The sequence below is a fragment of the Pseudonaja textilis genome, chromosome Z (genome assembly GCF_049901715.1).
Source record: "Pseudonaja textilis isolate UNSWEBS1 chromosome Z, rPseTex1.2, whole genome shotgun sequence".
Classification (NCBI taxonomy): Eukaryota; Metazoa; Chordata; class Lepidosauria; order Squamata; family Elapidae; genus Pseudonaja; species Pseudonaja textilis.
Window position 1 is genome coordinate 22,996,206 of NC_142008.1, and position 16,129 is coordinate 23,012,334.

General features: G+C 35.3%; 1 protein-coding gene across 2 annotated transcripts in view; it reads right to left on the reverse strand.

Moving 5' to 3' along the window:
* The window catches only part of ITGA8 (integrin subunit alpha 8), a 152,076-nt gene that overhangs the window by 50,593 nt on the left and 85,354 nt on the right, over nt 1–16,129 (reverse strand). For both annotated transcript variants that reach the window (XM_026716137.2, XM_087917705.1), the window contains 4 exons: nt 10,271–10,363; nt 7,438–7,517; nt 4,227–4,307; nt 2,517–2,622 (listed from right to left, as the gene is read on the reverse strand). In XM_026716137.2, coding sequence (XP_026571922.1) covers nt 2,517–2,622; nt 4,227–4,307; nt 7,438–7,517; nt 10,271–10,363 — 360 coding nt within the window. The remainder of the gene's footprint in view (nt 1–2,516; nt 2,623–4,226; nt 4,308–7,437; nt 7,518–10,270; nt 10,364–16,129) is intronic.

Below are 16,129 nucleotides of genomic sequence, written 5' to 3' on the forward strand. Positions count from 1 at the left end.
GAACATTATGCCGTTAGACAGACATTTGCAAAGACCTGAAGATCTGGTTTTGCCAATAGGCCTTGGGAACCCAGAGTGGGATGGAGCCCATCAAATAATTTATTTTATTGCTTTTTGTCTCCAGGACGTACTGTTTTTAATCTTTTTATCATGATTTTTGTTGTTGTTGGTTTTTTTTAAGAAGCTGCTTAGAGTCATTGAAAACCAGGGGTAGGATTCTACCGGTTAGGACAGGTTCGGATGAACTGGATGTTAAATTTACATCTGGCTCACCAAACCGGTACTTGAACTGACAGACTGGCCCTGTCCACCCTGCCCCTCCCCTCCCAGGAGTATCCACGTGGCCTGTTTTGGATGCAGATAAGTGTAGGGTCTGCATGAAGGCTCTGGAAGGACAAAAAACAGGCCAAACTGGAAGTCCGGAAATAGGCCTGTTTCTGGCTTCCGGTGGGCTTGAGGGAGGCCGTTTTGGCCTTCCCAGAGGCCTGACGGAAGCCTCTGGACCCCGGGGAAGGTGAAAAACGGCCCTTCTGGAAGTTCCCACCATGGCCATACCCACCAAGAAACCAGGTAGCGAACCAGTTGCTGGGATTTTTGAATGCCACCCCTGATGAAAACAAATGGGTTCTTGAAAAATAAATGCAACTATATGAAGGATGCAAAGACTGCAACTTTGAGAAATGGTCATAATCACCTTTTTCAGTACTGTCATAACTTCAACTCTAAATGAGCAGTTTATAAGTAAGGACTACTTGTAATCAATTATTACTAATTTGTTACAGGTATTCTTGGAATTCTGATAATTATGTGCAAGGAATAATTGGGAGCACAATATCTTTTCCAAACATTACAACTAAAATTGTCTCTTTAAAGATATGTTCCTAAAGCAGAGATGTTATTCTGGTCAATAGTAAAACAAATATTTTAATATGTCAGTTTAATCATTCCTTTCCAAATGTTCTCAACTCTGCATCCCCCTCCCCCACTTCAAATCTTACCATTTCAGCTATAATGTTTTCAGCTTACTCAAAGTAATACTGACATATTATAGTACTATAACAAGGGGCTTTGGGAGCATAGCCTAAAAATATGATAAGTATGCTTTTAATACACGAATGTGCTAAACTAGTGATAGCATATTAAACTTAACTCCAATTATCAATAACATTCAGTAAGCTCAATATCTGACATAAACAGTGCTTGCCTTGTAAGATTTCAATTTATAATTTTGTTTATATTTTGTTATCCATAGTTCCCTCTGAGATTGCCCATCCTGTCCTGCCTACTGATTTGTAAATAAAACCATATGTGAAACATCCTGTTTCCCTCTGAAATTTAGTTATCCATCAAATTCCAAGAAGATTATGTATTCATTATATTTCACTTCCTCCATAGTGTTCATTTGAGTAATCCTTTGAAATTGAATGATAATAGTATATATTAACATTTATTAAAAGTTGACATTCATTTCACGATGTGGTTTCTAATTGGCTTTTAATTTGTACTTTATTGTAATTTAGCTTAATTAATGTAGATTATTTGATTTATCTAATATACCTAGTTTCTGGGATAAGGACATGAATTAAATTTTAGGAAAAATCACTTTTCTTCATGTCCCAGAATCTTAATAATACAAAAGGGATGGCTATTGAGATTTATTATGTTTCCCTAATTAAGGATACATAATCAAAGATTAAGGAATGCCGAATACTGATATGATAATGATTCAGAAAGATTGTTGGAGTACTTGTTTCAGAACAAAATTTTAGAAGGGGGAGAGTGAGGGAGGGAGGGAGAGAAGAAAGAGGAGACAGAGGGGGGAGGGAGGGAGGGACAGAGTGAGAGGAAGGGAGGAAGAGAGATAGGGAGGGAGGGAGAGAGAGTGGGGGAGAGGGAGAGGGAGAAGGAGAGGGAGAGGAAGGGGAGAGAGGAAACGAACCTCAAATAGACAATCACAGCTTTGCTTTTCTAATATAGCTCTGCAATTTAGAATAATAGGTATACTTAGCCATAAATCAGCGGTCACAGATCCAATGAAGCTTTTGCTACATTCATGCATGCCAACTGAATATAGTCATGGATGGGTCTTCTTCATTTCTCACTATGCTTCTTCCCCAAACATGGCCACACTCAATTAGGAACCCAAAGAGACAATAGAGCTGCACTCAACTGTGAATTCTGATGAAATATTTCTAGATGTTGAAGAATAAATAGAATTCTTAATTGGCTCAGGCAGCCAGTACTGCCTAAAGCAAGATTTGGTAATCAGTATATCCAGAGATTTGTGGTAGACTATAGTGGAGATTCTGTAACCTTCTAAAAATCTTTGAAATTCACAACAAACTTCACAATTGGCCATGCTGTCTAGAACAGGATCAGCAGAAACAGAGTAAGTAAATTAAGCATGGCAAGAATACTTTCTTGGTTGCCAATAAACTTCATTTTGTGTATTATGCATAAAATATGCAGTTTCTTATTAGAAAGCTTTTATATTTATTTGTTTGTTTGTTTCTAACCTCATATATGTGTTCCACTAAAGGTCCAATCTCATCTTCTTTGATAGGTTCATCTTTTGGTTTCCAGTTATGAATTGGCAACACAATTTGTGGAGGGTGAGAGACTCTGAAACAGTTCATAAATAAAATCACATGACATCACTTGCTGCTTAACAAAAGAAGAATCGAATGCAGAAGTAGAATACTAAATGATAGCTGATCCTCCATTGATTCATTTATATAAATCATTCATAAGTATTTCCTTAAAGATAAAGCCCAGGTAGTTTTTTTTAGAAAGAAAGACATCTTTAGGTGTGCTGCAGTATTAACAGAGATGCTCATGATACAGCTCTTCAGGCTTAAGGCAGCTACGACATTAATTAAGCATATCTGCAATATGGTAGCACAACTGTATGATTAAAGACTCAATAATTTTTATATGGATTCATGCACAACATGCCAAAAATGGAGAGGCCTTCAATTGCATTGTTATAATAATCATTCTGAATTTTTGACCTTTTTGTGGATATTTCTGATACTAATTACAATTTCCCCAAAGGCTACAATTTCAACATCATATACATATGCATTCATATGGAATCTCTCATGTACAGTTTAACCTTTAATGCCAAAATAAATTACTAGATTACTAAAAAATAATACAGTCACTTAAATAGATGCCAATAATCAATTCTTGATGTTTTAAAGAAATTGTTTTGTAATAGGCAACAAAAACACACACACAAGAAGGGATGTTTTCGTAACTGGATGTGTATAAATGCTCCTGGAAACTTCCCTTGAATATTCCTTAGGAAATTTTAAAAAATGCCTTCATTATACATGATATGAGCAATGCCTGCACTGGCAGGATATTCTTTCAAGAAATACACAGCTACTGTCCACTGTGTTCACTTATAGAATATTAAAGATATATATCATTTTTTTATTCGATCAGCAGCATTTTTCTATGGATCAGGTGATTAGCTTTAAATATTTAATTTGCATGTCATAATAGTCACACATTGAAAGAAATTGTTTTATAATAATAAAGTTAAGAATATTTTCGTGTCAAGTTGAACCTTGGCCATATATTTTTGAAGATAAGTTTGCTGTGTTGTACTCTTTAAAAAAATTCAAAAACATTGTGAATATCATGTCCTAACACAATCCTGCTACATGAACAAAACTTCTTGGTTAGCCTAAAGGAACTTTGGCTATTTTCCCCTCTAACTGTAAAATTAAATCTAATTTATTGTGACAAAAGAATGATATATGAATAAGACTGAATAGAATGGCACAGGATATCATACTTTTATACCCAAAGACACAGACACGGACACAGAGACACAGACACACAAACATGCAGAGTTGCCAAGGACTGAATTAGCTGTTAAACTGATAGTAATAGTTTTATCATATTTATGTGATTACTTAAAAAACCATTTGGCATGGATTCATCTTTTTCCATCACTCTCACATGGCTGCCACTTACAGTTAAGTTTATATACCAGTGGGCAAATATACAATCTGGCCATGCATACAGCAACAATCAATGTGTAAGAATTGTTTTGATCGATTAGGCAATCAACAGACCTTCTGAAAAGAAGTATCTTTTAAGACTTATCATATTGGGAATCAATAATTACAAATGTCTAAGTACTCTAATACACAATTACAATAAATTAAAAAATTATGATTATTTTATATTTGATTCAAAATAAATATACTTACCCTCTGATCTGTACATGAGCTATTGCACTGATGTCAATCTTAAGTTCAACCAAATTACTGTTGGGATTAACTTTGTTGGAACTAAAATAAATTAGGGTAAAGTTTAATTATGTTTCAAATATGTGGATCTAAAAAACATTTTAATTCAAATCTACAATGATCAAGGAATACAATGCTTTTTCCACCAGACACTCTAGATGGGTAGATATTCCAAATATGTCCTTTGTCAAAGTAAAATAGACAAATTAGGCATCAGTACATTAAAGTACAGTATTGTATAGTACAGCATTTCTTAAGGCTTATGCTTGTAGAATTCTTTCCCCACTTTGAAAAATTAAGAAGAATCCCAAAAGAGTTTATGCTTGCATGAATTATACATACAATGTTCTGTATTAAACATTAAAACTGATACATTTGTAAAATATTCATGTACTAAATCAAATAAAATAACAACGTTACATCTATTACATATTAATATACTGTAGTTTAATTTCATGAAAACTATATTTTTAACAAATTTTAAAAAATGAGAAGAATGATATTGTTTTAAATATTTGCAAATATATTTAATATCTTTCAAATAATTGTGATTTTGTTTGATCCCTAAGAGTATCTTGTGGTAACCCCTTCCCCCCAGTTCCTCAGACCACATTTTAAGAAATGCTGGTATAGATCAAGAACAGATACCCCCATTCTCTTCAAATGTCTTGGACTGAACATCCATAACTCATTCTCTATTTGTTATATTGTGGAGTAGATAGAGATGACCTTCAGACAACCAGGATTTCCAGGATACAGAGATGTAACAAGATTATTTAAATTTATTTAAAGAGATCACTTTGGCAGAAAAACAATTCTGGTCACGTTGCCAACTTCAAAAGCCAATACAAAAATTTATGCCACCAGATAAAGACTGAATGCACCAATTATCACATTAAACAAGAAGAAAACCTTCTATGCACCAATTCCACCCGCACTTTCTACAATTTTGTAAACAACAAACTAAAAGACTCAAGGTCCATCCCACCCCTAAAAGGACCTAATGGTAAAGACTGCAACGACGACACCATTAAAGCCAACCTCTTTAACACATTCTTTGGATCAGTATTTGTATACAGCAAAGGATCATGACCAGTATTTCTAGTTGAACGACAGACAACTACAATGATCTAATACATATCAATTTTAGAGAAGACAATGTTGAAAAAGCATTGTGCAATCTAAAACCATCTCTATTTATTGGACCAGACGGAATATGTGCCTACTTCTTAAAAAAGCTATCCACTGCCATAGCCGAACCTCTAAGCATAATCTTTGAAAAATCTTTCAGGACCAGCTCCTTGCCAAAACTATGGTCACAAGCCACTGTCACCCCAATCCTCAAAAAGGGAGACCGCAGCCTTGTTGAAAATTACAGACCAATCTTTTTATGCTGCGTCACCTGTACAGTCATGGAATCAATTATTAACCAATCCATTATCCTCCACTTAGAAACAAACAACCTACTCTCTAATAAACAATTTGGTTTCAGAAAAAAATTATCCTGTAATCTGCAACTCTTACACTGCAAAAACATATGGACTACACAACTCGATCAGGTCAAAGCAATTGACACAATCTACATAGACTTCTGTAAAGGCTTTGATTCAGTGGTACATGACAAACTACTCCTAAAATTAAAATCTTATGGTATCTCTGGATACCTGCACAACTGGATAGAAGCATTCCTGTCAAACAAACAACAAATGGCCAAAAAAATCAAAAACAAATTCTGTCAACAGTGGTGTCCCTCAAGGCAGTGTTCTAGGACAAACTCTATTCAAACTCTACACAAATGACCTCTGTGATCATATTAAGAGCAACTGCATTCTCTTCGCTGATGATGTGAAGCTATTCAACACCACCGACAATACTGCTACCCTTCAAAAAGACCTCGACTATGTATCAGAATGGTCAAACAAATGGCAACTTCAAATCTCAACAAATAAATGCTTTGTCTTACATATTGGCAAAAAAATAATAATCAGAAAATAAAATACAAGCTGAATAGTCAAGACCTTGTTGATGATCCAAACTCTGTCAAGGACCTTGGAGTACTCATCTCTAATGATCTAAGTGTAACTACATAGCCAAAAAGGCATTAAGAGTTGTTAACCCAATCCTAGGTAGCTTTTTCTCTGGTAATATCACACTACTAACTAGAGCATACAAAACATTTGCTAGACCAATACTAGCTCATCAGTCTGGAACCCACATTACGTATCTAATATTAACACAGTTGAGAATGTCCAGAAATATTTCACAAGGAGAGTTCTCCACTCCTCTACTCATTGCAGAATACCTTATGCCACTAGACTTGAAATTCTAGACCTAGAAAATCTAGAACTATGCCGCCTTCAGTCCGATCTAAGTATTGTATATAAAATCATACACAGCAATATCCTACCTGTCAATGAATACTTCAGCTTCAACCATAACAATACAAGAGCACACAACAGATTCAAACTCAAGGTTAACCGCACCAAACTTGATTGCAGGAAATACGACTTCAGCAAGAGAGTGGTCAATGTTTGGAATACTCTACCTGACTCTGTGGTTTCTTCCCCAAACCCCAAAAACTTTAACCTTAGACTGTCTACTATTGAGCTCACCCCTTTCCTAAGAGGCCTGAAGGGGGCGTGCCTAAGCGCACCAAGTGTCTACCACCCCTGTCCTATTGTGTTTTTTTTTCTTATATGTATCCATTTTATGTATTCATAATTATGTTTATACTTATGCCTATTATCTTGTGAGTGATAAATCAAATAAATAAATTACATATATACATATTTTAATCTGTTTTGTTTGGCATTATTTTGGGATAGATTTCAGGAGAGTCATTATCATCACAGACTTTGCCCTTGTTGTTCAAGAGAGGTAGAACATTTTGCCTATGATTTCTTTTGGTGTTCGGTATATAATATCTAAAAATGTACTTTGTTCTCCCCAATTATTTCAAAATTTGAGAATCATATAAACAAAGATAATGTTAATTATTCTCAAGGACCAAATATCTTTACCAAGGCAGATAACTGCACAAAACTTTGTCTTAGATATATTGTTCTATTGTTTTATGATAATTTCTTAGTAATATGTTTGCTCTAGCGATGTATTTGTAAAGCTGATCAAAGACCATAATAAAGAATTTTTTTCATTATATGTATATTCTTACCTTCGCACTTGGAGCTTGAAGTCAATGCTCTGTTCAGGATTTTCAAAATGCTGAACAGTAAATCTGATCCCTGCAGAAAACTATTAAGTGAAATTATATGTTAAAACTCTGAACATATGACTAAATTATGTTTATAAAGTAATATTATACAGAAGTTGTCTTGCGTGAAGGCAATTAGTTAGTTCCTTTTTAGCAAACAATTTACAAAAAGGGGGCAATTAATTCTACAGATATATGTATAGTACTACCCACTTCTGTCTTACATACAATATTTACTAATTTTAAAAAGAAACCAGAGTTTTTACTTCCGTCCTTCCCAAAGCAGTAAAACAATTGACATCTTGTCTGTCTATTCTCTTTTTATTAGTGTATTGACCTTAAGGTTCAATGTATACAACTAGAAATATATGTGTGTTTGTAATAATTACTGAAATGTACAAGATTATGGCCATGTTACCTTGAAAATTAATGGGATTTTAAGTATTATTCACAAGTTTGTTACTATCTCAGGTAGGAACATCAACATTTTGTGAATTTTGATGATTTTGTGAGATTGCTAACTATTAAATAAAATTTATTTATTTATTATTTATTCATACATACATACATGCATGCATACATACAGATCTTATGAATACCGCAAATAGATAATGTACCAGGGAATCTATAGGCAGCAATTTCCTGGCTGTGTGGTATTCCTCAAAATCTTTCAGTGACAAAAGAGTCCTGAAAGAAGCTGGGTATCCTAAATCCATGAAATGAATATTGTATTTTTTTTAGATTTTATTATTATCTTCCCAGAGAGTTTGGCTATCTGATAGTTTACGAAAAATTCATTCGACTAAATAAACACAGCATAAAAAAACAATATCTGCACTGCCCAATTCTTGCAGGCTTAATAGTGTATTTATAGTATCTACTTCTGGCAGCCGAATGTAAATTATTCTGGTTCCCTGAGATCCACTGGAGCAAATATGTACCGCAGTTCAAGTGATCTATGAAAGCCTCTTTACATTAGCCTTATTGTAATGCTTTATTTAAACATAAAATTGATGTATGTGTTAATGAGCAGCAGATGGTGCCTCTGGGTGGCAATGGGTTTTAATGAAGGTTTTTAGTCCTTGACACTGCTAGCAATAATGGGCAAATGAGGTTCACATATGCCAACAATAAAACTCCACAAAGGTCAACAGATTTTATCTGTTTAAAATAGAAAAGTTTTTTGGAAGAAAAGGAAGGAAAGAAAGGAGAGGAAGGAAGACAAGAAGGAGGGAAGGGAAGGAGGGAGGAAAACGGAAGGAAGCTCTAAGAATGTTTTTGTGCAATGTAACTTCATAAATATTTTAACAGATTGTCTTCTAATATGTCAATTCCTTCAGTGACTGTTCAAAGTTAGGGAAGAGCTAAATGAGTGGTGGTTATTGTTCCGGACTAGCAGGCTCAAAAGCCTGCAACTCTGATTGGCCCGCGAATAGCCAATCGTGATTGGTCGCCATAGACTGATGCGATTGGCCAGTAAACAGGCTGCCGCGATTGGCCCTGCCAAGAGCGGCAAACTCAAATCGCCTTCATTGGCTGCCTAGCCGCATCCAGCCCTATATAAGGGGCTGCTGCGGCTGGGATAGTTGCTCAGATCTGAAGTCACTAATAAAGAGCTGTTGTTGTTATCTGAGTCTTGCCTCTGTTCTTGAACCATCCTCCCAGATCTAACAGTTATGACCAGTCCTCAGAGTTCCAGCTGATGCAATTTCCACATGGTCAAAACAACAACATCCTTCCTATTTTTCTCTGCTGCTTCCCACAAATAAAGTCAGTGGGAAAAGTAGGCGGAAAGTAGGAAGTGATCTATATGGTCCTCACTTAATGATGGCAACTGGGACTGCTGGAGCTATCATCACTAAGTAACACTTTATAACTGGATTGCTTAGCTATGGCGATTCTGGTCCTAATTGCTATAGTAAGACAAGGGTTACTTGTATAATGAAATGTGATTATCTTTGTAACAATAGTATATTTTAAAGTTTAGTACATGAAAAAGTCAAAAGGATGTCCTTGATTCTTACTGAATTATGTCTATGAAAATTAGAATTATTTATATATATTTTCAATAATGAATTCTTTAAGAAGTAACATCTGGAAACCCTGAAAGTTGTGTATAATAAAATGTTTTAGGCTACATGGCAAATGGTTGTGAGACTGTGGTAAACAAGACCATAATCAGATCCAACTGTGATGTACCCTCATAATAAAAATACAGAAAAATGAAATCAGTAAATTGGGAAATTATCATAGTATTTGCCCTTCTTTACATGATTCTACTCAGTTGGATCTAGCTAATATACTTATAACTACAAGTACTTTGAAAAATTGTTAACAGTACAAACTAGTTTGTGTCCATGCAGGAATATGCTCAGTGATACTTTCATGTATGTGACAGGGCTGGAGCCTGACAATATAAATATAAATCTGGAGAAACCACATCAACTGAATTCATTAGTTCATCAGATGGCAGCCTTAGTTTCAGTAAAACCTATGGAATGTACATGCTTAAAGCCCTCAAATTTAATTAATCATATGTGATCACTAAGACATGACAACTTGATGCAAATAATTAATCATCAATCACTGTGACTAGAATGTGTCAGGAGTCACAAATAAGGCCAATATTATCTCTTTATATATACAGTAAAATATTCAGCTACAACTTCACTCCCTGCATATTTTTAAAAAACTATCATTCACTAACATAACCTTTTCTAATGTCAATGGTTTCCCATTAATTCTCTAAACAATTTATCTGCTATAATTAATAATATTTTTGATGTTGCCTTACATTTGTTCCAGCTTCCATGGGATTCCCAAGATCACAAATCACTGTTCTAGTTTCATTTTCCATCTTATAATCACAGCTCAGCACACGTAGTGCCTGTAACCAAAGAACACCAACATGGAGGTGAAAGGTCAATCCAGAATGTATCCTGTTGGAAAAATGAATGACCTTCAGATAGCAAGATTACTGCTGATTTCAAACACCTGTACAGAAGTCTAAAAATTCATTCATGAAAAATAAATTTGCCATTCAAAAAACAACAAACTAGAGATCTGCACAAATGTTAACAATGCTGAAGGATATGTTTGTTATTATATATATTGTCTATGATATTATTTGTTTCTACTGCAAGTATAAAAGAAACAGGGAGAGATCACTGGAATTACGTTTCACCATATCTCAAGTACAGTAGGTTGGAAAATGAAATTAATAAAGCTATTTTGCTCTAATATTGTGATAGGCAATTGGAATTCAGAGTACAATACATTTTTGCTGATCGTGTAGTTTAAATTTTTGTAGTTGGAAAACTGCTTTATCTTATAAATAAAAGCATACTTCCATAAAATAACATAAAATTAAATATAAAAATCCTATAAAATTTAAAAAGCAAAATTGCCATAATTTTTAAAATGATACATATATGAAGAGGTAAGTACACATAAGAATATTTGTATTAGGATAAAAAGGCTTAAAATGTACATTTGTTTTTATCTGAACTTAATATAGGAAATGGTTTGAAGAAATTAAAATGGGAAAAAATAGCCTATATATAAATAGAGCAACTCAAATTTAATACAAATGTACTCATAATGTGGATAACTCTAGTGCTAAATTCATTGTAAATGACTTGCATCATAACATCTAGACAATAGCTGAGTAATCAGGGCCACACATGATTTATGTTTAGCTTAAGTACTGGGGAAAAAATTCAAAAGAGCTTGGTACATTGATGACTCTTCCTTCCCTAGTAAATACAGTGCTAGCTTTTTGTGTATTATCTTTGATCTTTGTATCTTCTATCTGAATGAACTTAATGAACCAGGAGATGGTCAGCAGGAGAAGCATAAAAAGTTGTAAGACATTAGAAATTATGTAAAACATCCTTTAATGAAATAAAAAAAATTCTTTTTTTCTTTAACACAATTAACTGGAGAAATAACATTTAAAAATGTATACAAAATGCTTTAAAAAAGCATAATGTGCTTGGAATGACTGCTATGCATGTTACTAAGCAAAGTATCTTTTGCAATCTGATGCCTTCCAGATGTATTTACTATCATTGCCATCATTTACAAATGTTACAGCCAGTAGGGTAAGCTAATTATTCCAGATTTTGGGGGGGTGGAGGGGGGGCGACTGCTAGATATCAAAAAAGGTGTCTGTGTATCTGTTCTGAAATACTATGCTGAAGACTCCAGTTCTATAAAACCTGAGATATGATCTAAAATTGTAGCTCATAATTAAATACTTCAGAACAAACCTATGATATTAATACTGATGCTGTTTTAAAGCAATCATGAATAAACTGAGAAGGATCTACAGCAGGGGTATCAAACTCATGTCATCACGGCAGCTTTGTGGCTTTTTTCCGCTTCACTAAACTGGGAGTGGGCGTGGCCAGCATGTGATGCATCTGGCCCATGGGCCATAAGTTTAACAGCCCTGATCTATAATCTGATCTACTGAATTCTTAAAAACAACCATCTGATAATACATGATCTAAATATTATATTCCCACTTAAAAAACTGTAGTTTGAACAGTCAAGTTACACTTTATACATATTTGAAAAGAAAGATTTGGTCTGTGAGAAGGGAAAAACAATTAGTGATGGCATTCCCACAACTTCCAAGGGCAAGCTGTTCCACTGGTTGATTGTTCTGTCAGAAAGTTTCTCCTTACTTCCAGATTGAATCTCTCCTTGTTAGTTTCCATTCACTATCCCTTATCTGCCCTACAGGTGCTTTAGAAAATAGCTTCACCCCTTCCTCTCTGTGGCAGCCCCTCAAATATTGGAAAACTGCTATCATGTCTCCCCTGGTCCTTCTCTTTACTAGAACAGTTCCTGCAACTGTTCTTCATATGTTTTAGTCTCCAGTCCCCTAATCATCCTGGTTGCTCTTCTCTGTACCTTTTCTAGAGTCTCAACATCTTTTTTATAATGTGGTGAACAAAATTGGATGCAGTGTTCTAGGTATGGTCTTACTAAGGTTTTATAGACTGGTATTAGTACTTCACTTGATCTCAATTGTATCCCTCTGTTAATGCAACTAAGGATTGCATTAGCTTTTTTGGCTGCTGTTGCACACTAAAGCTCATATTTAGCTGGTTGTCCACTAAGATTCCAAGATCCCTCTCATAATTACTGCTATTGAGCCTGGTTTCACCCAGTCTATATGTGTGTATTTTTGGTTTTTCTTGCCTAAGTGTAGGACTTTACTTTTCTCTACATTGAATTTCATGTTGTTAAATATGGCCCAGTGTTCTAGTCTGTCAAGATCCATCTGGATTTTGAGCCTATCTTCTTGGGTGTTAGCTATTCCTGCCAGCTTAGTATCATGTGCAAATTTGGTAAGTTCCCCTTCTATTTCCTCATCTAAGTTGTTAATGAAGATATTGAAGAGTACTGCGCCTAAGACAGAGCCTTGTGGCATCCCACTGCTTACTTCCCTCCATGTAGACTTAGACCCATTAAGGACTACTCGTTGAGTACAGTTTGCCAGCCAGTTGCAAATCCATCTGGTGGTGGTGCTATATATCCCACTGTTCTCCAGCTTATCAAAAAGTAGGTTGTGGTCTATTTTGTCAAATGCCTTGCTGAAATCTAAATATATTATGTCCACAGTATTTCGCTGATCTATTAATTGAGTCACTATGTTGAAGAATGAAATAAGATTGGTTTGGCATGAGCTGTTCTAAACAAACCGTGCTGACTGCTAGTTATTACTTTACTTGTTTCTAGATGTTGGCAGATCTGTTTTTTAATTATCTTTTCCAGTATCTTCCTGGGTATTGATGTTAGGCTGACTGTAGTTTCTTGGATCTGTTCTTTTTTTCCTTTTTTTGAAGATGGGAACCACATCAGCTCTTTTCCAGTCCTCTGGTAGTTCCCTGGTGCTCCAGGATTTTTGAAAGATATGGTGCAGTGGTTCTGAGATGACCTCTGCCAGCTCCTTTAAAACTCTGGGATGTAATCCATCAGGCCCCGGTGATTTGTGTTAATCAAGAACAGACAGGTGTTCTCTTACTAATTTTTTGCTTATTTTAACTTTTATTTCTGGTCTGTCTTTTACAGTTATGTTTTTGGTGGGTTGAGCTATAGTTTCTTTTTGCGTGAAGACCAATGCAAAGAATGAGTTAAGTAGTTCTGCTTTCTCTCTGTTGCCTGTTACTTCCTGGCTGTCTTCTCTCTTTAGTGGACCAACTGATTCCTTGATATTTTTGTGTGTTATTTATATGTTGGAAGAAACTTTTTAATTATTATTATCTTTGACTTTTGTTAGAAGTCTTTGTTTGTTCTGAGCCTTTGCTATCCTGACTTCGTCTTTGCAGATTCTGGCTATCTGCTTATATCTTGTCTTAGTTGTATGTCCTTCTTTCCATTTTTTGTACTTGTCCTTTTTTTCTTTCAATTTGCCAAGAGAGATCTTGTTGCAGCCATGCTGGTTTCTTCTTGGATTTCTTGTTTTTCTTTCTCAGTGATATTGTGCTGGTCTGGGCTTCTATGTGATATTGTGCTGGTCTGGGTTTCTATGATCATACCTTTCAGAGTTTCCCAAGATTCTTGAGTTGTTTTCCCCTTTAGGATTTTCATCCATGGAATCTTTCCAAAGTTCTCTCTGAATTTATTAAAATCAGCTCTTTTAAAATCCAAGACTCTGGTGTCATTATGTTCTATTGTTTGTGTTTGTGTTATGTTGAATTCTAGTATGACATGGTCATTTCACCCAAGGTTCCTGCAATTTCAACTCCATCATTTCTTCTCTGTTTGTAAGAATTAAATCCAGTATCACTGTCCTTCTAGTTTCACCTTCTATCTTTGGATAACAAAGTTGTCATCTAGGTTGGTTAGGAACTTATTTGATTTCTCACTTGGTGCAGAATTAGTTTTCCAATTGATATCAGGATAATTGAAGTCTTCCATTACTATTGTTGTGTGTTTTCTGCATATGTTGTTGGTTGGCAAAAAGGACATCTATTTTTTCTGCTTGATTGGGTGGCCTATAATATACACCTATGGTCATGTCATTCTTTTTTTCCTTTATATTGACCCCCTATGCATTCTAGGAGGTTTGCATCTTTGGTTTCATGCATTTCTATAGCAATATAGTAGCCCTTTGCATAAAGTGCAACTCCATCTCCTCTTTTATGGAGTCTGATTTTTTTTTTTGAACAGTTTGTATCCTTCTACCAGTTTGTTCCAATCATGGATTTCATCCCACCAAGTTTCTGGTATTCCAACTATATCATATCTACCTTCATGTATTCATAGTTCGAGTTCACCCTGTTTGTTCCCCAGAATTTGTGCATTTGTATACAGGCACTTGAGATCTTTATGTCTGACATGGTGTTTACTGTCTACACATAACCTGTGTTGTGCCTGCCTGTCCCTACTTTCTTTTCACCTGTTTGATTAATGCACATGGTATGGCACTCACTATTAAATGCTTGGTTTTGCTTGACAGCAAGGTTGGTAATCTTACCTGCACAAACAATTATGTTACATGCACTGGTAACCCTATTAATTTTAGATTGCTGGGGACAGAAATGTTCTGTATTAATTAACTCTCTGTTCCCACCATTCAGTTTAAATGTTTATCCAGAAAATATGTGAATTTAATACCAAGTAACTCAGTCCCTTTCTTTGACGGATGCAAACCATCTCTTTTGTACAGTTTTTCATTGGACCAGCTGCAGACATCATGACTAATAAAACCGAAGCCTTCCCTTTTATACCACTCCTTTAGCCACACATTAAACTCTGCTACACGTTAGCCTTTCCCTTTTTGTTCCTTGTATAGTGGTAGAACTTCTGAAAAGATAAGCCTACAGCCTATATTTCTAAGTTCATACCCCAAGCTCTGGAAGTCTTTCTGCACAGAAAGTACATCCTTTTAGGACAGATCATTTGTACCAAGATGTATAATAGCATCAACATTACAGTCCTTACTAGCATTCTTGACTATCTTTAAGAGTATGCCTCTTGTCTCTGCTGGCAGTAGTACCTGGCAGATACCTGACCTCTTTCAAAACCTCTGTATCCTTTCCTAAATTTACATCCCTTACCATTGAATCACCTATCAGAAGGTGATTTCTCTTTTTGGATACCTTGCTTTTCTTGTGTGACTGATGTACCTGATTCATACCTTCCCCTTTCCAAAGTAAGTTCTTCTTCTCGGACCATGATCCCCTGCTTATTTGACTTATCATTATCACAACTACCTTGACCTGTCACTTTAGTGTCCCTATTAAGGTCAGCAAGGGCACTGTATCTGTTTTGCTGGGACACAGCAAAAACTTTGTGTTTATGGTTCACAGCTCTCTTCTTGCCAGATCCCATGGTTGTCTATACTGCCCTTTTCCTGTAGGATCTTTGTGGTAGTGGGGCTGGTAGCATGGCAGCTCAATAGATGACTGGATTGGGCACCAAATTTCTGCTTGGAGAGCACAGATTAGAGATTCTAGATAGGTAATCTGTCCATGTAGACTGATAATCTTTTTACAAAGAGGACGGTATCCAAATTTGAAAAGAGTACTGTGAAAGACAGCTGTAAAGCAAGTATAACACTGAACTAACCCAGTCATTTTGAAATAAAATAAAATCACAATCTCAAGCTCACTAACCCTAAATGTATTATTGGTAT